The sequence below is a fragment of the Ahaetulla prasina genome, chromosome 6 (assembly GCF_028640845.1).
Source record: "Ahaetulla prasina isolate Xishuangbanna chromosome 6, ASM2864084v1, whole genome shotgun sequence".
In the NCBI taxonomy this organism is placed as follows: domain Eukaryota; kingdom Metazoa; phylum Chordata; class Lepidosauria; order Squamata; family Colubridae; genus Ahaetulla; species Ahaetulla prasina.
In genome coordinates, this window is record NC_080544.1 from 72309836 (window position 1) to 72334513 (window position 24678).

General features: G+C 34.9%; 2 protein-coding genes across 17 annotated transcripts in view; both read right to left on the reverse strand.

Annotated features, from left to right (window-relative positions):
* Positions 1-19509, reverse strand: part of LOC131200874 (retinol-binding protein 1-like) — a 33502-nt gene extending 13993 nt beyond the window's left edge. Inside the window, exons 1-3 of the mRNA XM_058188233.1 lie at positions 19443-19509; positions 18553-18698; positions 16456-16634 (exon numbers count right to left, since the gene is read on the reverse strand). Of these exons, the coding sequence (XP_058044216.1) occupies positions 16456-16634; positions 18553-18698; positions 19443-19456 (339 nt within the window). The 5' untranslated portion in view covers positions 19457-19509. The remainder of the gene's footprint in view (positions 1-16455; positions 16635-18552; positions 18699-19442) is intronic.
* The window catches only part of NMNAT3 (nicotinamide nucleotide adenylyltransferase 3), a 77298-nt gene that overhangs the window by 13884 nt on the left and 38736 nt on the right, over positions 1-24678 (reverse strand). For 8 of the 16 annotated variants that reach the window (XM_058188220.1, XM_058188216.1, XM_058188219.1 and 5 more), the window contains one exon: positions 21252-21609. The exons of 2 other annotated variants lie outside the window; for them this stretch is intronic. In XM_058188220.1, the coding sequence (XP_058044203.1) occupies positions 21260-21609 (350 nt within the window). In that variant the 3' untranslated portion in view covers positions 21252-21259. Of the gene's footprint in view, positions 1-18556; positions 18699-19442; positions 19482-21140; positions 21610-24678 lie in introns of those variants that run through there. 6 more of the 16 variants (XM_058188225.1, XM_058188226.1, XM_058188228.1 and 3 more) reach the window with 6 other exon arrangements.

Consider the following 24678-nt stretch of genomic DNA (forward strand, 5'->3'; position numbering starts at 1 on the left):
TTACTTTAGGGAAACATACTCCAGGAGTATGGGAAACATACTCCAGGAGTGAAATATATATACACTAGACTTACTGTAATCAGGATGCTCAATAGATTCTTTGATAGGAAACTGTTCTCAAAATTCTTCTGCTTACTTTATAATTTCTGATGATGCTACCAATTGGTATCACTTGACCCAGATATGTTCCAACTGCCAACATCTATTAGCATGGTTTATGCTGGCTTCGGAAATATATGGAAAGCCAAAGATTCTGTTACTCCTTTTGATATTATCATTTTTCTAGTCATTTAATAAATCATAAAACATACAAGCCAAGTGAAATTATTGAAAATCAACAGCAATAGTGGAATGTGTTACCCTGCATCTTTCACACATATCTGTTCACCAATCTCCCCCACAAGCTGGGAACTATGATATACTGAAATCATCTTTAGCTGTTGCCAGATGAAGTGATTATTGAGATCAGTACCCCTTTTTGCTTTAATATATAAAAAAGAAAGCTCGAAGGAACATAACGTGACAAGAAAGAAAACACACACGCACAGATTATATTGTCAAAAAATTATATTGCATACAATGCAGTCTAATTTTTAAACAGATCATTAAACCTGTCTTAACTGCACAAAATATTATTTAAGCCATTGTTTGAATAGAGTTAGCTCATAAATAGATAAAAATCTTGTGTAGATTTATTTCATCACTGAAATGTGACCTTCTTTGTTATCTCCAAACTTGAAGATCTGTTGTTCTTTTTATATGGTGATGAACATTTTTTGTAATAATGTGATTTTTAAAAAAATCTCTTGGTTTTACCTATTTGTTGTGCACTGCCTAGATTCTCCTTTGGTGAGCTAAATATATTTAATTAATAAATTAAATAAGTAAATAAATTTTGGTAAATAATTCAAAACATATTCTCCTCATAACTTGCCTATAGAAAAAGCAGCAATTCTATTGCTCTTACTGTAATTATTAATATACCTTAGTTATTCTCTTTCATGTAAAGTAGAATGAAAACTTGGGAAGCAAGTTGAGAAGCAAGATAAGAGGTAAAAAGGTCATAGTCATCATAACAATCAGGGACCAATTCTAGGTCTGTTATACCAGAGCAGAAACACATCTAGGTGAAAAGTAATTTTATTTTATTGTATGGATAAATTACAGATTCTTGCAAATTTGAAAGTAGAAACTTCCCACTGTCGCTTTTAACTGCTTAATCCATTAGGATAGGTCCTTCCTAATTTCTTTCTTGGACCATTAAACTACTTGGTCCTCCTGCCTTTTTTCTCCGATTGTCTTCTTGGCAGCACCTCTTTCTTTCATTTTTCAAGGTTTTCATTCCATTATAGCCACCTGAACCAAGCCATGTTGGAAACAATATGTAGCATCCAGTTTTTGTCTCAGGGCATGTACGGCACAACTTTGGGACTGAGGGGCATTAACTTCTGTTGTCATGATCACTTCCTGATTGCTTTTGAATTAACCACTGCCATTACTTTCTGCAGAGAAGATGGATCTACTTGACTAGTCCACCCTTAGGAGTCTAACAAATCTACTCAGATTCCAGAGAGCACTCAGAGAGCTTCTTGAAGCTATGTTGATAGGTCTCCTGAGGTCTTAGGGGCCTAGGCGGGGGCAATAGAGGGACAATGAGGGACTACATTTCATAGTTAGAGTATATATGAATGTTCTTGGTTGCTATTTTTATGCCATTTCTGCTCTTTTTAAATTTTGTTCATTTTTGCTGTTTTTACTCTGTTGGTCACCCAGAGTCATGTGTATGGGACATGAAGCAAATAAAACAATGTCTAAAGCGCTGCTGACATAAAAGGAAAAGCAAATTCAACTGGACACAGATGAGAGATCATATCATATCAATCATATTTGGGTCTTAAGTGTGATAATTAGAATGGTAAGAGGCTGGATAATTGGAAGTGTCATGGCAAGACTGGCTGGAAAAATAGCAGGCTCCAATCAGCTCCATGAAAATCCAGCTGACGAACTGGTTGTGGGTGGGTGGGTGGGGTCTTCAGACCGGAACCGTCCTGTAGAGATGGTGAGGCATTTTGGAAGACCAAGGGGAACAGGCAAGTTCCTTGGAAGATCGGAGGAAGCTCTTCAGATTGGCAGCAGGGGTTGGCGGCCATTGTAAAATGGCTGCTCTGAAGCTGGGGCAACCGAACTAAGTTTTTGTGCAGGAGTAAATGTTTGAACAGAGTGCTGGTACCGGGTGAGTGATTGGCCAACTCACAGTAAAAGAAAATTTTGAATTGGATTAAAAGGTGTCCTGGAGCTGAAATGAGTGGCTAATTGGCACTTGGGAAATTCTATGGAGGAAGAAGAGGAGCCTAAAATACTAAAGCCCAAGAAAGTTTTTGTATCTATAATTGGATTTGGAGAAACTAATAAAAGAACCCGAGGAAAAGTATTTTTTTTATGTAGATTTAAATATTTTTGACAGCTTTGACATTTAGTATTGAATGTCAATACACAATATTGAAAATTCAATACACAATATTGAAAATATTGTGGATTTAAGAGATATCTGCTGGCTGAAAGAGAGTACTGCAATATTTACTGGAAGAAAGAAGGAAAAGTACAGCTGTGACCTTGACCACTAAAAGATAATTTGGAAACTGAGAGAACTTTTAAGGAGTATCTGTCTTTCTACATTGCTTGGTCTTGAATCTCTATGGCTGTGAAAGATACAAATATTTAATTTGGAGTGGACTGGATAAATATTTAAATTGGACATTATTTCAAAACAAAAAGAGACTATATGGATTTTAAATTTTAAAAGTTTTGACACTTTCTTAAATTGGCAATATGGAGTCTTGATGTGTGAGGAATTAATTGAGATGTTTAAAAATATGTGTGAATGACTAAAGGGTAATAGAAATTTTGCTGGAACACATAGAACAAGAAATAGGGGAGAAAGTGGCAGACGAGAGCATAAATGAGGAGCAAGAAAATACTATTGAAGGAAAAGGAACACAAAAAGCAATTAGATGATTTCACTGGTATTTACTGTGACAAAAAAGAAGTGGATGGAGAGAAGATTCCCCCAAAAAAGAATCAATCAAAGGGTAAAGAGGGAAATAGTGGAAAGAGATTAGGAGAAAACATGGGGAAAACTATTCGAATAATATATCTAAAAGTGAGAAAAAGGAGTCAAAAGAAAATATATAATAAATATAAAAACAAAAAAAGAAAGAAAAAGAAGTTAAGAGATTGGGAAAAATGGAAGAAATGGAATTTTGGAGAGACCAAGTGAAAATGGTTAAAGAAGGGAAGATCAGTGGAAAGGAGGAAGGGAAATTAGGTAAATATTAGTAGATTTAAGGGAACTATATTAATATTATTAATTGTAGATGGTCAATTAAGTTAAAGAGTTGTAATGTAAGATTTGAATATGATGATGTATATTGTTTATAGTAAAACAGAATAGGACAGAAATGTGAAACGGTAATTTGGTTTAATTTTGAAGACAATTTTAATTAAGACACAAAGTTGAAATGTTAAAAAGTAGGATGTGGTTTTTAAGAAATATATTCTGTAATGGAGAAATAAGATAATTAATTGATGTTATTGTAAGAGATTAGGAATTAAGGGTGGATAGTGATACTTTTTATGTGTTATGTATTAAGAGAAAATAAAATAAGATGAAGTATTGAAAAAGAAATTATGGCTGAAATTGGAACTTGAAAAAAAAAAAAAGAACAATATGGTAGAAGTTAAAATAACAAGATTTGGTGAAAAATGATTAATTCATGATATAGAATTATATGAGAGATGAATATGGAAAAAACGAGAAGATTGGAATAGATTTAAAAGCTTAATATATATAAAATATATAAGATGTGATCCTGTCAATACTCTGTTCATAAAATATGTATGATGAATTTTTTAAAAAAATAAACTTGTTTTTTTAAAAAAAGAACGGTAAAAGGCCAATTTTTCTTACTTTTATCATTTTCTCAGATGGCCATCCAGCGGTTGTTAAACCCTATTAGGGAAAGATGGGCAAGAAAGCTATTGTGGAGAATGTAATAGACAACTTGGACATGAGCAAATCCTTGGACATGAGGGGATAACCGTAACTTTATCCTAAAATATTATATGAAATGTGTTTGATCCTAAAATGCAGAGAAAGTCCACAGAGTACTTTGGAACATAGTCTTTGACTGTGATGAACCAATAATGCAGTAGAAATACAATCCAAGTGTTAGAAATAGTAAGAAAATGGATTGGAAAGAATCAGGTAAAGCTTAATTCCAGGAAGATAGAATGGATGTGAATTTGTAAGCCATTTAATCCCAAAGAAATACCATCTTAGTTTTGGACAGGATTGTGCTCCTTCACATATAACTTGCTTGTAAATTGGCTGTCCTCTTGGACTCACAGTTGCTAATTGATGTGCAGATGGTGACTGTGCCAAGAAAGCCCTTTCACAGGTCCATCTTGTGCATCTTTATGATCTCTCCTAGAAGGCAAAGTTTCATTCATTCATTCATTCATTCATCCATCCATCCATCCATCCATCCATCCATCCATCCATCCATCCATCCATCCATCCATCACAATCATCTATACCTTGGCCATGTCCCTTTTGAACTATGCAATGCATTGTAATGAATTTTCCCTTGAAAAATAATTAAAAGCTATAGCTGTTTTTAAAGGCAGCAACTTGAGTAACTACTGATACATATTGATGTGACCACATAACACCACTTAGAAAGCTGCACTGGTTACTAGCTAGCCTCAGGTACAGTTCCAGCTGTTAGTTGCCACATTTAAAGTATTTTGTGGTCCAAGGCCTGGATATTTATTTATTTATTTATTTATTTATTTTTCAAATTTTTATACTGCCCTTCTCCGAAGTCTCAGGGCGGTGTACAGCATAGATAAAACACACATACAAAAAATTAAAACACAATATGTAATTAAAAATCTGATTCCATTTGCAGGAAACCCTTCTTTCAACAATTCTTCCCATTCAGAAATATCAAGGAGGGTAAGTTTTCTTCATATTCCCTTGTTCATCTGCAGTGAATGTATAATAGTATGTGGAATGACTTTGGAAGATAGGCAACAAGGCTGAGCCAAGGGACTGGTCAGATAAAAGGCAGGTTTAAACTGCAGCAGGAATGTGGGGGTGGGAGCAATTTCAGAAGAAACCCTCCCTGGTTTCTTGGGATGTAAAGAGAATGGGAGGTAGGTAAAAATACTTTCAGACTTGCAAGATTCTATTAATGTTGCCATACAATAAAGTAGAATAGCATCCCTCCAGATATTGGAATGTTTCTCTTGCTCCTGGCTTTAGTAATTATGTAAAAATATGACTGTTCCGAGGGCCTCAGTGGTTGGAATATTATAGCAATAAAATTTACTGTAGACTTATATACCGATTCACAGTGCTTTACAGCCTTATCTAAGCGGTTTTACAACCAGCATATTGCCCACAACCATTTGGGTCCCCATTTTACAGACCTTGGAAGGATGGAAGGCTGAGTCAAATTCAAGCCTTGACAGGATTGAATTCCTGACTTTGGACAGAGTTTGCCTGCAATGCTGCATTCTAATCACTGTGGCAATATGATTATTCCCTTTTGTGAGAAAGTAACCAATTGGGTTACTGTTTGTTTTTATTCCCAGTTTAGGTCTGTTAATAGATTGGATTGCTGTTATATTTAGATCATAATCTTATTATGTACGTTACAAAATTGTAAATAGTGTCTCTGAGAGTTGGCTTTCATTGGAAAGACTTAAGGCTTGTTTAAGGCTTGTGAAATAAATAAAAATAAATTTAATATGGATTAAACCTGATTATATGCATACTCCTAGAATACAATAGAGTACGATAAAAAGATACTGTCTTTCTTCTGTGCTTGGAACCCAAATGAATATAGGACATCAGAAATGGAAAACTTGAAGTTTGTATTTCCATTCAGTTTATAGATCATTGAGCAGAAAAAGCTGCAGGATCTCTCAAGAATACCAAAGTTCTATTTAAAGAACTATCTTTTCTCCCATTTCAGCTTCATGTTCTCCCAGGTGTAAGGGATATTTCAGAATCCTGAGGTAATTAAGGTAATGCTTTTAATGTGTTGTTGCTGTGAGAAGCAGGCTGAGAGCCAGTGATTTTCAGGCTAGACTGGGCAGTTATGCAAACATTCAATAGCCACTCAACTTCAAGGCCTTTAAACAGTACACAAAGAGTCTTTTAATCTGTGGGAAGAAAATACTATGGATTTCAATAAGCATTTACACTCTTACAGAGGCAGTGGGAAAATAACTGTTCTGTATAGCTTCAACTAGTTTGCAATAAAGATTCTTATCCAGCTAAGTTGAGTCTTGAAGACTTCTGCAGAATATTAGCTTAGGCAAAAGAATTTAGCCAGGCAATTTAGTAAATTGAATCAAGGTTGGAGAAATTTGACAAGTGATGCTACTGGGGTTCAGGATAAAAATGATGAAGTTATATTATTTACATTTTTTCCATGATGTAAATAGTAAAAGTTGTACTGGAGTGATTATTGCAAATAAAATAATGTTCAGTTTGCAGATGATTGGTGGAATAATGAAAAGCTTGAGCAATAGGATATGCCAAGAACAAATGAAAATGTTTGAAAGTCAGTTTTTTTAAATCCATGCAAAAGATGGATGAAATAAGTAACACATTGCAATCCAAGGACCCAGCAAGTGCATGGGGACCGATGGTATCTGGCAGCAACTGTAGCCTGCCAGTCCCTTAGTCAGCACCCTCTGGTGTTGCACAGAATGGAAGGTACAAAGCAGAAGGCAGGTGATCCCAAAGCACGGAATGAAAGGCAGGCAATCCCAACGTACCACGCATGCTGCAGGCAAGTTGAGGCGCAAAGATTAGTCTCCCATAGCCACCTGCCACTCTGGCCCACTGTGCTCTGGTTTCTCCCAGCCCGTGTGGTGCATCTTGATCATCTGCCCCCCCCCCCTTCTGCCTCTGTCTGCTGCCAGTGTTGCAATGCAAAGACAAATTTCCTGTGGCCACCTGCCACTTTTGTCCTCTACCACTTGGCCTTCCCGTAGTCCATATAGTGCTGTTGTGACTTGTCCTCCCTTCTCTCCTCAGCCGGGCCCCTCCCGTCCCCAACCGGGCCTGTTATCAGACTCCGAGTCTGATAATGAAGATGAATGGCCTGTCATGCCTCCAGCCCCAGCCCCACGCCCAGAGAGGATTCCAGGAGTGGGAGGACAAGCCCGATAAACCTCACTCATACAGTGTGTGTTCCTTTGGCTCAGCCGTCAGAGCAGGAAGGCAGCCAGGTGCTGGAATTACTCAGCCCTACTCCCTCTGACCCCTCCCTTTCCCAGAAGCTGCCAGCAGATCCAGTGCAATATTTTTATATTTTTATATTAGTGCAATATAAAAAATGCAAATAATTTTTCTGCGGACCACCAAAATTTTCTTGCAGACCACCAGTGGTCCATGGACCACCTGTTGGTGACCGCTGCCTTAGACTGTATCCGGACTTTTGTTTCTATATTTCCATTTGAAATAATATATTTTAAAAAAAAACTATAAAAGGAACAAGTTCTCTACTGAGTTCAGATGATCCAGAAATTGTAGAGGTTCTTTTCATCTGCTCCCACACTAACACTTGAAGCATTTTCTTCCTAGCTTTCTTCCAAACGTACACCCCTGGGAATGTAGAGTTTTAAAAAGACTTATGTTTAGAAGAATTGTGCCTATTCTTAAAGTGCGATTAGCACATTTCCTTGCGCTTTCCCCACTTCTTTACAAGAAACACATTTTTATTGAGTTTTATCTAAATGCCAAATCATTACAAGTTATAAGCATAGTACTAATGCATCTTTGTATATTATCTACAACCCACATTTGGTACTTGTAAAGAATACAGAGTCCAGTTGTTTCCAGCTATTGTGGAACATAATTCAATTTCATGCCAAGTCATCCTGATTCAACTGCAATGGATTGTATGTAATAAGGTCTATAATTTCTATCATGAGGATGCTAAGGATGTTAGCTAGACAAGTTAATGAGACCTGTAATCAGAAGAGGCACAGCTGGGTATGGTAAAGGTAAGGAAACACAGACTCATACACACTTACAGAGGTTAAAGCCTTAATTCTTTTTGTATTTCTGGTGATTTGCATTTACTGATTAATTACAGAGTTATTTAAAAAAATCTTTGAAATATGAAAGTCTGAATAATGGAACTTTAGAACTTCATACAGTAACTTGATGAAAAGCAGAAAGCTTCATACGTTTTTTAAATTTTTCCAGCAGATACAAAGATAATCCATAACAACCAGATTGCCACGTGATCTTAACACTGTGCTCTGCAGCTTTAAATAATTGACTATCCCATTTGAGTATACATATCAAGTAGAAGCTCTTCAGAGATGTTTCTTTGAGAACTTCTAAAAGTTTGGGAAGGACAAACATAATGATCCCTTCATTAGCAATATTTTAGTAAAACTTCTCTCAATACCTTTAAGCTGATAAATGAAATCTGTCTTTGTTGTTTTAATGTAGAGTTGGAACTCTCCAGATGTTGATTAAAATTCCAAGCAACTTAAACAGCATGATCAATAAAAAAGATGTTCTAGTAACATCTGCACAGCCAGTTTCACTTCCTTAATTCAGAGGAGCTTTTAGATTTTATCGTATTAATATAAACACATAACTGCAGCGTTCTATTAAATTTAATATAATTTATATCTGAGAATATATGACATATCCATTAAAATAACCAGGATTTTTTTGCAATTTGAAAAATATTTTTCTCTTTTAAAGATGTGTATTTGACTGCATATTTACCACTATTATGTGTTGGTACAGAAGAAATAAAATCCATGAGTCTTTCCCATTTCAAACTAGAGAGATGAACAAAGGACTTATGTTAGCAGTTCTTGTTGTCCAAAGAGAAAACAAATACATTTAATAGGCAATTACAAACAGAATGTAGTCACTAAGTGTTGCAGTTTCCAACTTGTGACATAAATTGGTGTATTTCTGTGTATATTTTACCCATAGACAGGACACCAATGAGCAGTACAACATAATTCAAATATCGAATATCATTTTAAGCAGAAAACATATTTTTGTACATTTTGCTTTTAATACCAATTATACCCTTTTATTTTATTTACTAAGAAAAGCAGTATAATTAATGAATCCTGCAAATCATCTATCTTCAGCCAATTGCCCTCTATATATACCAGACTATAATATCCAGAATTTCCAACAGGTAAATTCTGGAGATCACGGTCTCAGAATATCTTGAGGACAGCAATTTGAGAAAACTATTCTAAATCCTCTTTAAATGCTGTTTCTGTTAAAGATAATACAGCTTCATTAGGGTTCCTGCTATTAAGCAAACTGTCACTGGCTTACATATGCTTGAGACTATCAGCTCCAGGCAAATTAGAATTTACAATAAATGCAAATTACACTAGTTATGATATTGCTTTCACTGTAGATTTATTAAATGATGGCAATTAGTAAAAAACAAAACAAAGCTGTTAAGTCAGATTTTTGTATATCCTCCATGTATTGTGCCAGAGCCCAGAAGTTTAGGCATATTGACATAAGGTCAAGAAAATTGATCTTTGCAGCTTACAGAGGTAGTTGCCAAAGTAATTGTTTTATCAGTAAACAATGTATCTGCCCTTATGGTATATATGAAAAACCCTTTGGAACATTTATAAAGCATTCCATGCTTATATTGATATTCTATTTATTGACCAAGTATCTAAAATGATCTGCAGGACCACTAAAATATTTCACTTCTGACTAAAATGCAACTAAATGAAAAAAAAATCTTCATCAATAACCACTTGCCTTTAATAAGTTTCCCTTTGTACTGACTAAACATGCTTTGGTACTTTGCTTCCTTCCTTTCACTCTTATTTAGCAACTTTGCCCAAATTAGCATATAATAAAATGTTTTATTGGTCCAATATTTTTGCAGAAACATTTGTGGAGGCACATACTTGTGCTAGAATGTGTTCTACAATATGCCATCTATCAAAAGGTTCCTTGATAGATTAACTCTTGAACAACAGTTGCAGAGTCATGATAGTTCTTGGAATCATTTGCCACAGCACTTTTTCCCACACATATCAGACCTTCTAGAAACTATGTGCCTAAACAATCTTTGGAATCATGAGTTGGTTCAGCTCAATCACATTAAAACTTATTTGCCAATTAGAGGTGTTTGCCAGAGAAACTTCACAGCTGCTCTAGAGCCGCTATGAGTGTGAGATTTCCCACTATCATTGCAAAGAGAACTTTTTCTTCGGAGGAATGATAACAGGACTGAATCTCTAACTAGGATAGTTAAGTGTTAGAGTTGGCTTAGTGTAAAGAACCAGGAGACAGCTTGAAATAAACCATTATGCAAATAAAACATTCCTTAACACCTGGGAAGGGGGAGAGTATTAAAAGAAGAGCCAGCAGATGTTTCCTACCTGATGTGTTATAGAAGAAAGGACAGGAGAATCACAATCAGATTTGCAAGATTCTATTATTAGAGCTGATCTCATTAAAGTATCTTTAATGATCTTCCCACGGAATCATTTCTTAATCTGGTCTACTTTGAAGAGTTTATACTCAGTATTAGACAAACCAGGTTAAGTATGACTTAGCCAACAACCATGGTTAAAAGATAAGGGAGTAGCACAATATGAAAATGGAGGTAGAATATGTATGTTTCCAAGTATACTCCTATGAAGAGCTTACTGATACAGGATGTAGCAGCAGTTCCTGTCATGGTAGTGGTGGAAACCCAGAACTCTGTAATGGTTTTGGAATTGTACAGAAGAAATACAGTGTGGTACAAAATTGCTTGAAGGTGATGGTAGATCTTGGCATTGCTATCTGGCTGTCTGCAGGGCCCAAAGTTCAGAACAGAGAAAAGATGCCCAGCTATCACTACAGCTGTTCTTGAACTAAAGAAGACAGGATCAACTTTTCTGCTAAAGTCAAAGAAGATAAGCAAAGAAAACCTTCTAGTAAATCTCCTATCCCACCCTATCAGAAACAAATATTTGTATGAGCTGCACTGAGTACATTCCTCTCCCTACTATCAATCTTCAGTGTCTTCTAGAGTAATTCAACCATTTGTTGTACTAAAATAATATACAAGATTTCTAACACTTCAGCAAAGGCAAGATGATGCTAGGACAATCCTACACATTGTTAATCAAGAAGTGTCCCATAGGACTGCCTCCTAATTGGTTTTCCACAATGGATGCTTGCTCATCCAGTCCAAATAAGTATGAGCATTTCATCTGCAGCACTTTTGGAGTTCCACAGTTACTGGCAACAATGTTGTCCCAAAGAAAACCTTGATACAGCTGCATCATAAGAGCCCTATATTTGGTGTGGAAGAGATAGAGGAATTATTCTTCATTTCTAGAATAAAAATTAGATTCTCTGAGGCAGGTATAATATCAGCAAAAAAATATTTATTCTGAATATGTCACTGCTAACTGGGATGAATTTGAGTCTCCATTATTGAGTCTGCATCTTGTAACATTAAAAAGCAAAAATTCAAGAATGTCCTACTGAGATACCAATTTGAATGCCTATAAAAAGTTCCTTATTAAGTTACAAATTTTCTTTTCTGTAAATGAAAGTAAGAATAGCACAGAAGCTATTGTACTGGACCATGCAGCTGACTAGTCTAAAAAATTATTCAGCCTGACATCCTAAGAGTAGAAAATGAAACTTAAATCAAGTAGACCTATAATAATCAAATCTGATTGGAAACTTGAGGGAATTTGCTTCCCTAATTTGATAAGGGGAAAAAGAGGATTGATGCCTATGCAACAGGCCATCAAATTGTTAAATAAATTCAGTTTATTTGGAAAGTCAATTTAATACAGAGATTTGATCCAATAATAATTGAACTGGCTATATGAAACAAATATCTCTAATATAAAATTAAAAAGTCATTTCTGTTGAAGAGCTTAACATAAATATCTAGCCATCAATGACTGACTGCCTCTAAATATGAAAATTCGTTTCAGTGTTAATTTTTCTAGCAATTGATGGACAGTATTTGCTTCAATACAAGATTATCAGTGTTTTGATTCTTCTTTTGTCTTCAATTTTCACCCCAAAATCAACGGAAGTTCTTATAATCTAAAAAAACCAACAATCTTTGCACTTACCTGACTTATCTCCAATAATATAACTAGAAACTATTTCCAGTCTTTATGTTAACATAACCTAGTAAGTTTTATTTATTTATTAAATTTATCTGCTGCACATCTCATAACAAAATTAGTCTGGATGGCTTACAGCATTAAAACCTCAAAGTTCTAACAAATAAATATGTTTAAAACAATACAAATAACAATTCCAATCAAGATAAAATTATAGTTAAAAGAAGAGGAGGGAAAGAACAGGATCCACAGTTAATTCAACAGCCACTTCCAGTATGATGTTCCTATTAGGGTCCCAAACCAAGGGTGAAATTCAGCAGATTCTGGGGAATTGGTAGAAGAAATTTTGAGTAGTTCGGAGAACCGGCAAATACCACTTCTGGCTGGCCTCAGAGTGGGGTGGGAATGGAGATTTTGCAATATCCTTCCCCTGCCACGCCCACCAAGCCACACCCACAGAACCAAAAAATTGAATTCCACCACTGCACCAAACCATCTAGTGGAGCCATGTCCGCTCCTGCGGAAAAACAGAAGGAAGGGAGCCAATCTCACCTCAGGAAGTAAGATGTTCCAAAGGGTAGTAGCCATGGCAGAGAAGGTTTTTCATTTGGACTCTGAAGTCAGGTTCCTTGACCGAGAGAGCCCACAGCATGCCTCCTTTGCTGCCATGGGCGGAGCGGGTCAGTTGTTCATTTATTACATATATAACAATTAATTTGATGTTATATAGAATCACAGTGGCACAGTGGTTAGAATGCAGTACTGCAGGTTACTTCTGCTGACTGCCAGCTGCCTGCAATTTGGCAGTTCGAATCTCACAAGGTTCAAGGTTGACTTGGCTTTCCATCCTTCCGAGGTCGGTAAAATTGTTGGGGGCAATATGCTGACTCTCTAAACTGCTTAGAGAGGACTGTAAAGCACTGTGAAGCGGTATATAAGTCTAAGTGCTAGCGCTATATGAGTAAATGAGTCCTGTATTCAGTAATAGAGTAAATAAAACTCAATGAGTTGCAATTCTGAAATAATATGTCTTTCCTCTATAGGCAGTTAAAAACCAGGAAAAGGACTAGATATTACTTCTCGGCCTTTTAGCTAAGATTAAGTGTAATTTGTGTGCAGGACTAGATTATAATCTGAACTGCAACAAGATTGGAGGAACTGACATTGAAACAATTACTTTATATTTTCTTGTGTTATGGCACAATTTTTTCTACATCCCTCAATCAAGGCATATAGGCCCAAAGCAGATTTAAAGATTCTAGAAACTGACAGCACAGTCAATTTTTACCTCTAAAACTTTATAGAAAATACCAGTGATGTATTCACAAGAGGCAGATTCTAGGATGCAGTCATCACTCATGTTTACAGCAATATATTTGCTATATATTTAGCAAAAGTACAAAAAGTGAGAAAGTATATTGTTTCATTATATTTACTGATTTGCTTTATTATTTGATTTTGTGCTGTGTTCTATTCTGGAAAATGTTTACAATGTATATCTGAAAATGGAGTGAAAAGCAGCCAGATATTTTTGAATAAACACGGCAGATTTGGTTGTTCCAGTATTGCCCAATAGTTGCAAATTACATAAAAATAAAGGAAAATACAAAACATATATAATGCATTGTACACGTTACTGTCAGCAGCATATATGCTTATTGAATTTTCCAAACTTAGGACAAAAGGGCATTTTTTTAACCTTGTAGAATACAATTTTAAACTTGAATTTTTTTTTTTTGAGTCAGCAAGGAACCAATGGAGGAGCTAAGCTGCAGTCTCTGATAAGAATCGATACTCAGAAAGATAGGGGTACAGAAAGCTCATTTAATAGTGAAGAAAATAATTAAAAGACAAATGCATGATATAAAATTGTTATGCCAGGCTATGTAGTTCGTGGAAGAGTTTCAAATCAACCATTTCAGTAAATGGCATTTTACTTTGCTCTTTATTCTTTGCATAAATTGCTTTTCAGTATTCTAATAGTTCAGGCATTTTTAAAATGTAGAATGCTTACTGTGCAGCCTTGAGAAGGATAAAGTGCCAGATTATAGTGCTTAGTTGGTGTGAGCGCAGGCAGGGATCAATTTTTAAGCACACTGTCATTTAATTTATTTAGAATACTTAATGATTTACCCGGTGCGTATATTAGTAACAATAAACAAATTGCATTTTTGTTTATGCATATTTAAAATCCATCTCCTGCACATTATAGCCAGGAAGAAAACGTTTCTTACCAAGTTTTCAAGAATCTTATTGTCTTCCCATGGCTATGTATCATCTCTATCTATGTCAGGTACTTAAGGGCAGCAGTCAATGTTTCAGGGACAGGGGAGAGCCGTGATGAAGAGAATGGTAAAACAAAAAGCAAGGTCACCTTGTGCCTCTTGGCTGCTTTTTTACCTAAGGTTATTGTGGGGGGGGGGACGTTTTGCACAAGTTTTGTTTGGTGTAATTGGAAATCATTGCAACAATTTTTGGCAATCATGTTTTAGAAAAGAATATTGGACCACACACTCTTTCATTTCATTTGTAACGGTGCATTTCCTCTAGTGATTCCAAAGTAACTCATTTGTGACAAACCTGCCATAATAGAAAGATGTAAAAAGTACAAATGAAAATTAAGTGGCAACCAAGTATAACAGTTGAACCAAAGAAAAAAAGTGGATTAATCAGTTACAATTTGTCAGGCCGACCAGTATAATACAGTGGTTAATAATTGATTAGAATTATGGAAGCCTGTTTCAGAGTCTCCATCAACCATGGAAGTCCTCTGAATGTCTTCTGGACACTTGCTTTCTTTTAATCCAAATTACCTCATAGAATTCTTATTGTGGACAGGAAATTAAGATAGATAATTTGCTCTGGGATCTCAGAGAATAGGGGAGATGCTTGCAATTTATTAGTCCAATAAATCAGAAAATTTGGAAGATACATTTCTTAGAATGGTGGATCTTATTAGCGACAACTCCTTTTTTTATGGAAACAGCCATACAAATTATGGAGAGATTCTTCAGGAAGACATTGTATCTTCTCTTCTCTTCATACATTTAGATTGAATTTTTTTAAGTTAGTTAGAAAGACAATATTAGCATACTATCTATTTAAAACCAATAACCTGTCACTCATTTCATTTCCACATTACATTCTGTTTTGATAGCCCGGTGTATGGAAGGTGAAATTGCTTAGTGTCAAAACAAAATTCACATATATCTTTTCACCTTCTGTAATAATCTTATTTTCTTAACTATAGAATAAAACAGTGCTCACTCAGAATGTTTTCTTTTCCATTTATAAATCTTTTTCCCATCTAAATAACTTTTTGCAGTTGGAAATCCCTGATTCGTGGTTTTCTGAGACTCAGAGCAGCATATTTTTGACTTTGATTTAGCTTGTGCTGCTAATTAATATGATTTCTTACGAAAGTCATAATACTGCTTGTCTGTCAAAAGGAAGAAGATCTAAATGTTCACGTCTAGTAAGCATATTGTTTCTGATATAAGTATATTTTCAAGAAAAATTGCATTCATTCTTGGTTTATTTAGAGTGATTAGTGAAAGATAAAAGGAAAAGTAATAAATACCTGTTGCTGTCAACTCAATTTATGGCAAGTAGAAGTTAATCCCATTCAAATGAATAAATATACCGTAGGAGTGAAGGACTGTTTTGTATAATTACCAAAATATACTTAGAAACTATTTTTGTAAATTTATGAACATATTTGAGAAATCAAGTCTATTTTTTATAATGCAGTTCATTGTATATGGATATAATCTTCATGCCATCAAGATTTCCAGGCAGAAATATATTTATAGGATAGTCAGATACCAGATACCTAAGTATTGCTTTATATAAATTATCAAAATGTGCCTAAAAACCACTTTTGTAAATTTTATCAATTTAAATGAGAAATCAAGTTTTTTTTTACAATGCTGTTCAGTATTACATGGAAATATCCTTAATGCCATCAAGATTTCAACACAGAAATCTACGTATTTGTAGATTTCTAGCCTTAATGAAAAAGTATACTTTGTACTTATTTACCTGAAAATAAGGTGCACTGCATTTAATATGGCTTACTGTTAAATGTTATATATATAACAACGGTAAATTTCAGCTGTTTTGAAAATACATTTTGGATTGAATTTTTTGGCTAACATTTGCTGAACACTAAAGCAGGGTTATCAGAAAAGTCTTGCTACAAAACCAGTGACAATAGTGAAGCAGGATTTTTAAGCTCATAATTTAGTACCATAGGAGCAATATTCTAAATCTTACCATACATTTGCGACCATCCACCCCTGTTAAATCCTCTTCAAATTCTGTCCCTATTTCAAAATCCATGATGTAGTTTTTAAAACTGCTTAGGGTTTTAATGATCATATGGTTTCCATCCTGAATAATCTCTTTGTCAGGTTTGAGCCTACTGGCTATTTTTCTCACTGCAATATTTACATCTGGAAGAAAAAAAGAGAGGCTGGAATATTTTATAAAATTAATGATCCAAAATTTGGGGAAACACTGAAAACTGTGCTGCTGTTTAAATCTAAAATTCAATATAGGTTAATATTCATGCTTCCTTTTAAAATAAGATTACGCGATGTGGGCTAAAAAAAATCTAGTCAATTTCTAGATGAAGTTAATGAAAACTGGCTCTTCGCTGACTAAGATTTTTCTGTCCCCAATCTGGTTTCTTATTCTTGTGTGTAAATTTATGATTTAAATTAGTGGGGGGGATCTTCTTAGCTTTAAACCTGCCCTTCCAGTCCATTAAACTTTGTACTTTATGCCATATATAGAATAAATAAAATTCTAGAATAAAATTCTGATAGTTCATCTGGATAAATCTAAAATACTGCAATTTGTATTATTATCTACTTTATAGATTTTATTTCTTTCAAAATTGCTTCAGTTCCTATTTAGTCAGAAGAGCACTATTAATAAAGAAACTAGCTGCTAAGAATATTTTCATGCAAATTTCATATCTAGTGAAATCGTATAATTCATCCTGAGGCTCAAATAAATGGAATGAGTAAAAAAAAATCTTACCTAGAGCTTTCAAATACTCCTCAAAATTCTCATTACTGAGCATTTTCCAATAACCATTGAAATCTGCAGGCATACTGCTGTTTGTTTTCTAGTTAAAAGTCAAAGCTTTTTTTCTAGTATTTTAATTCTGCACCATCCAGCTCAGTCCCTTTCTTAGAAACAAATTTAAACTCTTAGTTTCCTTTATCTGTTCGTCTAGCAGTACAGCTAAGCTAGTTCCTTTAAGCTGATTAGCATTGAAGTGTTATTTTTAAGTTCTTCCACAAAGCTGAACATTTTTGCTTGCGGGGTAGTTAGATTTCAATGGAATATGTCACTCCCCTTCTGCAGGACAGCTGTAAGGTCACTGATGATTTGGATAGAGATTTTAACAATGGTAGATTTTTGCTTTCAAATGACTAAACAAAAAAGATGGCTGTTACTGATAATGAGTCTACCCACTGTTTGAAAAAGGCATTTTATTTTAATAAGGATGATGCAGTCTTTAAAAACTGGTTTTCAATTGAAAAAAGATGTTACACCACTAAACAGGAATTGTATATTCTTTTATGAATAACCAAATTTGTTGAATAAACCATGCTTAATGAAGTAATTCCTTAGTGATATAAGATGGCAGATATTAACTAGCTAGTTAATAGATGGCTGAAAATGTGCCAGGCATTACTCATTCAACCTTGTATTATTGGACTAACACCCAGCATCTCTAGCAGAAGTTAGCATTTTATTAATCAGAACACGTTTTCAGCTAAGAGAATGTGAAGTCTTTTCAGGCTGAGGAATAAGCAGTACTTCACAGAAACCCATTAACTCCTGTGCAAGTAAGCAAGTGAAGAAAAAATACATGTTGTACTGCATTATTCAACAATATGCTGTTGCTTGAAGGGAATCACATTAGACTGTAAAGTCTTCTCATCACTTAGAAATACAGCAGGGAAATTTTAACAATCCTATTGTAGAACAAATACTTTTCAATGTAATATGAATTCAAGATTAAATTAACTGAATTAGTTAATTTGGAATATTTGTTAAGCCTCTAAATAAAGAGATCTTTGAAAAATCTTATAATCTGAGTTCTACTGAATTATACCAAACTAAACCATGTGTTGTTAATTTCATGTATTCATTCCAAAGTCTTCAAGACTGAGCTCAGTTATTAAATAGTGTATTGAATTTCTGATTCCTTTTATTTAAATCTTGAATTATTATGTTTTAATACTCACATCCACACCATGAGTTGATATGACTTCTTAAATGAAATGCTTGTAAGACAACCTTGAGAGATAATAGTACAATCAAATTGTGTAACATGTTCAGAATAACATGTACCCATTAGCTTCAAAGATGTAGCGTCTGAATCCAGGCCTGAATAGCCAAAGTCCTGTATTGTAGCTATAGGGTACCTAAAAGTTGCCTGGAAAAGGCAATCTTCCTTTATCAGATGTTCATTCATTTTCTTACTTTTTCTGTTTACCCTCAAAAAAAAAAAAGAATATTATTTGAGAATGGCAAAGACTAGCTATTTAAGAAAGTGTACTGAAATTAGTTTCTGGGGGAAAGGAAAGTTTTATCAGAAACAACTAGATACAATTTTTTTTTTTTAAATTGTATAGAAACCAACATTTCTTTAAGCCTGAATTATATTCTGCCATCAGAAGACTGTGGAAGTATAGCGAAATAAGTATCTTTCAGAATTTTGACTGATATTGTCTCCTCCTAATAAGGGGGTTGAAAATGTTTCTGTAAATGGTTTCCTATTGCCAAGTAGCAGGTCAAATGAGAAAGAACAGGAAAAAAGCAATAAAAAGTATGTTTGCTGTTTGAAAAGAAATGCCAGTTCCTGCTTACTTAAGACAATGTTTGTCCTGCTACCAGTCAGAATCAAAGAGAGGACAAATTTCTCCATAGCTTGCTGATTCCACCATTGAAAGGGAATATGCCATTGACGAAATCCAATTTTTTTTACCACTGGTTCTGTGGGTGTGGCTTGGTGGGCGTGACAGGAGAAGAATACTGCAAAATCTCCATTCCCACCCCAATCGGGGGCCAGCCAGAGGTGGCATTTGCCAGTTCTCCAAACTACTCAAAATTTCCACTACCGGTTCTCCAGCACCTGTCAGAACTTGCTGGATTTCACCCCTGGAATGTGCTCTTCAGCTAATCAACTTCTTTGATTGGCTCTGAGGAGCCCCATTTTCACAGTTGAAGCATATACTCACGTTTCAGTCAACATTTTGCTTGATTAGCTTCCTGAAGGCCTATAAAATGAAGCAGCATGTTACATTTTTCTCTTAGACTGTATTAAAAAATAAGCATGAATGTCTTCTGACTTTTGTATTCATGGTTAAAATACTTACATATTTGAAAATGAACTAATTTTCTTTGAATTCATTTGAAGGACTAGTGAAATGCCCATAGATAATACAAAGTAATTAACCAAAAACTATGTAGCTTTTTTCTTTAATGTTTAGAAAATGTGAATGATGCAGTGGCATAAATGTAATCAGGTAAGCCTTACAAATCCAGTGTTGACAAGCAGAATTGTTTCTTCTACTGTAACATGACAGTGGCTGACAATTTAATACTAAAATAGATGCATTAAGAACATTATGGGACTTGGTATAATGAAAGGTTTAAAGAAATAATTCAAGACGTATAAAAAATTCACACTGAAATGTTAACTAAAAACATTGAAACAGAACAAAACAAAGTAAAAGTACTTTTCATACTAACAAATTCTTAAACAACTTTACCGCATTTCAATTAGGTCAAGGCTTCATTAAAAATATGATGTTTCCAATGTGTACACATGACTGACTCCAATACTTTCAAGTTTTAGTACCATGAAATCAGATGAAATTAAAATGGCTTTATTTATTGACTTTAATACAGGAACAGCATCTGTCATGAATCTTGATTTTTATGTAGAATGGGTAAATCCAGTTTTAAATGCAATCTCTAGAAATGTTCACATTGTTGTATGCAAATTTTGCATTTAGTGGATTTCTTCCAAATGATTATCTCCAACAGGTCTCTCACACACATACATGCACACACATACACACACACACTTCTGTCCACAGAAAATAAACCAATTATTGGGAGCCAAAACTGATGGCAGAAAAAGACCTAGTGGTCCATTGAATCTGCCCTTTGAATGTTTTGTTTGTTTGTTTGTCTGGGTTCACTTTCTTTTTAATATTTTAACTGTTTGTTTTTTATTCTATTTTTAAAATTTTTGTCAGATGATAAACATGTATTATCCCAAGCATGTTTAAACTTAGTAACTGATGACTCTCTGCTGGAAGAGAGTGGTTCCAAGCTTCCACTGCTCTTTCTGTGAAATAATACTTTCTAACATTAGTTCTGAACTTTTCTCCTGTGAGTTTGAGGTTTGATTTAAGTTTGATTTTCACTTACTACAGGTAGTCCTCAACTTACAACAGTTTGTTTAGTGACTGTTCGAAGTTATAATAGCACTGAAAAATGTGACTTAAGAGCATTTTTCACTCATGATCATTGCAGTATCCCCATGGTCATGTGATCAAAATTCAGATGCTTGGCAACTCAGTTGCTGTGTCCTGGGGTTAGATAATAAACTTTTGTAAACTTCTGACAAGCAATGTTTACGTGGAAGTCAAATTCATTTGATAACCATATTACTAACTTAACAACTGCAGTGATTCACTTAACAATTGTGGTAAGAAAGGTTGTAAAATGGGGCAAAACTCATTTAACAACTGTCTTGCTTATCAACAGAAATTTTGGTCACAATTTAAGTAGTAAGTTGAAGACTAGAAAACATAAGTTTCCTAGAAACTTATTCACCCCCTTAATATATTTAAAGGATTCAATCATATTCCTTCTTTCTCTTCTGTCTTCCAGGCTGTACATATTCTGTTCATCCAATCTCTCCTGATATGTTTTGTCCTTCAGACTTTGTAGCTTTTTTGTTGCTCATCTCTGGTCTCACTAAATCTTATCAAAAGATAAGTAAGCAGCATGAACACTTTAAAGGGCTACACCAAATTTTCTTTTATTTATTTCGTCCAGTCTTTTCCATATATATATTGTGTTGCTTAATGTAAGAAATAACAGAGTCTGGCAACAAGTATTTCACACTTTGTCCTTTGCGCAAGGCACACCTTATGCTCGTAGCACTGATTTCATTTAGAACCCACTCTTTTACTAAATGGATGTTATGTTGGTAGTTATTTAAAAACTCTAAGTTAGTGATGTCCTGGGAAGGATCATGGCCAGCACGACTAACACAGACCAATCCAAACCTTTTCACTATTTCTACAATATGTTCTGTTTTCCAGAGGTTAGGTGTTTGAAATGTCTTCAAAACATCAGCTCCGCAGAGAAGTTTTAGCTCTGGAACAACTGCAAGAACGATGAGAGTATATTGTGAGAAATATTATTTTTATTGTCTGTTTTCTTTGTTGACATGCAGGTTTTGCTTAAGAATAAATATTAAAACTCAGCCTACCATTCTTTCTACTCTCCAAAAAGCAGATGGCTACAAAGACTATCTTAATTTTGCCTATTTCAAGTTTCGAGTGAGAATTTTATACCTCCAAACGTCTTTTCCTCACATAAAATGTGCATTCTCAATGGATCTTCATATTATGGTCAAATAATATACATGAAGAACAATCTAATGACATTTCCCATTTTATTTATTGGACACCATTTTACATATATACAGAATTACTTAGTAGCTGAATAGCTATTTTAATTAGTAGAGGTAATTTAATTAGAGGGTATTCACTAATGAAGGAGGTGCCCTATCATTACATTGACACGCTCCCTTCTCCAAGTAGGCCTTAGATGCATATCAGTAGGTCATTTCACAAACAATCAAGGACATAAAGTTAGGAAAAGGTACTAAAGTGCATTGCTTTTCCTACATCCAATTTTCTACATATTCATCCCAAGTTAAGGTTTAGGAGCAGCAACCAAATCTTAGTTGTATTGCACCTTGTATTCTAAAGTTTGTATTTTTTTAAATAGTAGACAAAAAGCTTAAAGTACCCTTTTCATGAATTCTTTACAGTCAATACCATAACTTATTCTGCTCACTCTATCTTACATCTCAGGTACTTTAATTTAATGTTTATATGCTCTTCCTTTCACTTTCTAATATTTTCTCAACTTCCTTAACCCTAATTTAGTACTAATTAGAAAGGTGTTTTTTCTGAGGTTGCTTTCTGCCTCCCTTTTCTAATGGTTCTTTAGTACCCTGATGGCTCCCATATTTGAACTGAGCTATCCAAACGTCTACACAAGTTTCTATCCCTTCTCATAAAATGTTGGTGTCTTTATTCCTCACAGCTACATTAATGTGCTTTCCCTTTATCCTTCAGTTGGGAGGAAAATATGCTGATATAAAACATACTGCTCTCACAGAAGTACCTTGACCATGCCTTAGCAATATGGCAGTGCTGCTGCTTTCACAGTTTATTGTGTGTGGGGAGAAGATGGTTCAAGGCAGTAAGGAGGAGGGTTCAAGGTGGCTCCCTGCTGTTCCATCCCCACCTACCTGGAATTATTTATTTTTAGGAAAACCAACTGACCGACAGGCAAAGGCTGGCCTCTGGGCTCTTCCTTTCCCTTCTTTCTCTGTTCTTGTTGTATTGTAACAGCCAATCAGCTATTTATCTTTTATTTTATTTTTGACAGATCAGTTTTTCATTTCTGCCTGCCTGCCATTGGTATACTGGAATTCCCCTTTCTTTTATTGCCATTGGAATATTGATCTTTCAGTCTCCCAGAAACCTGAGAGCTTGTTATTTCTGTGATAAAAATAGTCTATTTTTTGAAAACTGCTGTACTAAAGAGCCCCACTAAACCACTGCTTTTTCATCCCAGCATTAGTGTTGAACTTTGGTGTCGCTAGCTTGCCTTGACTTCCCCGAGCCTGGCTTTCTTAAATTTGTTTTCCAAAACTGTCCTGATCTGTTTCCCAGTTGTTCAGAACTGTCTGAATACATATTTTCAGGGTCACTGATACCCAAAGAAATGATAAGCTATTCTTCTTTACCAACACTATCCAGACCTGTCTCTGGATGATACATAATATCTACAACATTAACAGTCAGATAATTCACCATGCACTCTACACACTTTTCACAAAACAATTTATCAGTGTTTTCTAATTATTAAATTGCCCAGGAGCAAAAATTATTCACTTTCTGTGAAATATCATCAGTATGGTGGTATTTGGGTTCATCATCATCCAAGGAAGGGATCATTCTTATGGAAAAATTCTTCTTTCAGAATGCAATTCTTTCCTGCAACCCTTTTCTTTAGCACCAGTGCACCTATCACCTGAGAATGGACTCACATCCTATACAATCTTGTCTACATACATTTGTTTTTTCCAGCTTAGCTACCAAGGTTTCATGGGGACTAACTTCTTACTTGACAGCCAAGAGCAAACAGCACTGAATACAAACCCAGCTTATACGTAATAAAGGCAGGTAGTATTATATTTCACACTTTTTGCTTAACACAGTTCAGTAAATTGTAAAACAGCCGCTTCAGTACTGGCTTTGTATTTTTCAACAAGTTAGCATATGCTTTGTTTTATTCTTTAGAAATTGTCATGTATGTTTGTTGTTTTGCTACTCTTTTATAATTTGGAATTTGCAGTCCTAGCTTCTTCACACAGATATTAATTCATTTTGATTTCCACTTCTGGAGGCAATGGCAATACTCACCCTCTTCCTGTTTGCCCTCCTTACTAAAGTAATGAAAAGTTCTGGTTTTCCTTTCCTTCTCCAATTTATTTTTGTTTTGTTATAAGAATATAAGCAGGGCCTTGCTGGATCAGACCCCTGGCTCATCTAATTCTACATTCAGATTTCAAAGTGGCCAAAGAAGTCCACTAGTTCCCCAGCAGATGGCATTCAGAGGCCATTAGACTGCAATCTAGGCTAATAGACATTGATCCCCTTGACTTTCATGAACTGATCTAACCCTTTTTTGAGGCCACCAAGCTTGTAGATAGCACTAGATATCTTGGTAGTGAATTTCAAAATTTAATTACATATTGTTTCACAAGAGTATTTCATTCTGTCTGTCCCAATTATTCCAGGATCCAATTTCATTGGTTTTATTTTGGAAAGAATAGCTTTTCCTTATTTACCTTATTTGCATTATGTATAATTTTGTAGGCCTTAATCAAGTTCCCTCTCATTTTCTCAAATGTTGCAATCTTTCCTCATAGGGAAGCTGTTTCTTCATCATCTTAGCTGCCCTCCTCTGAACTTTCTGTAGCTCTACTATACCATTTTTGAGGTGTAGCAACTAGAGCTGTACCCAGTATGCCAAATGTATATGCAATACTGGTTTATATAAGGGCATTATGATATTGACATCTTTCTTTTTTTTCCACAGTGGATGCCCAAAGCTGTTAAACTTAGAAAAATATTTGATGAGGGGCTATTA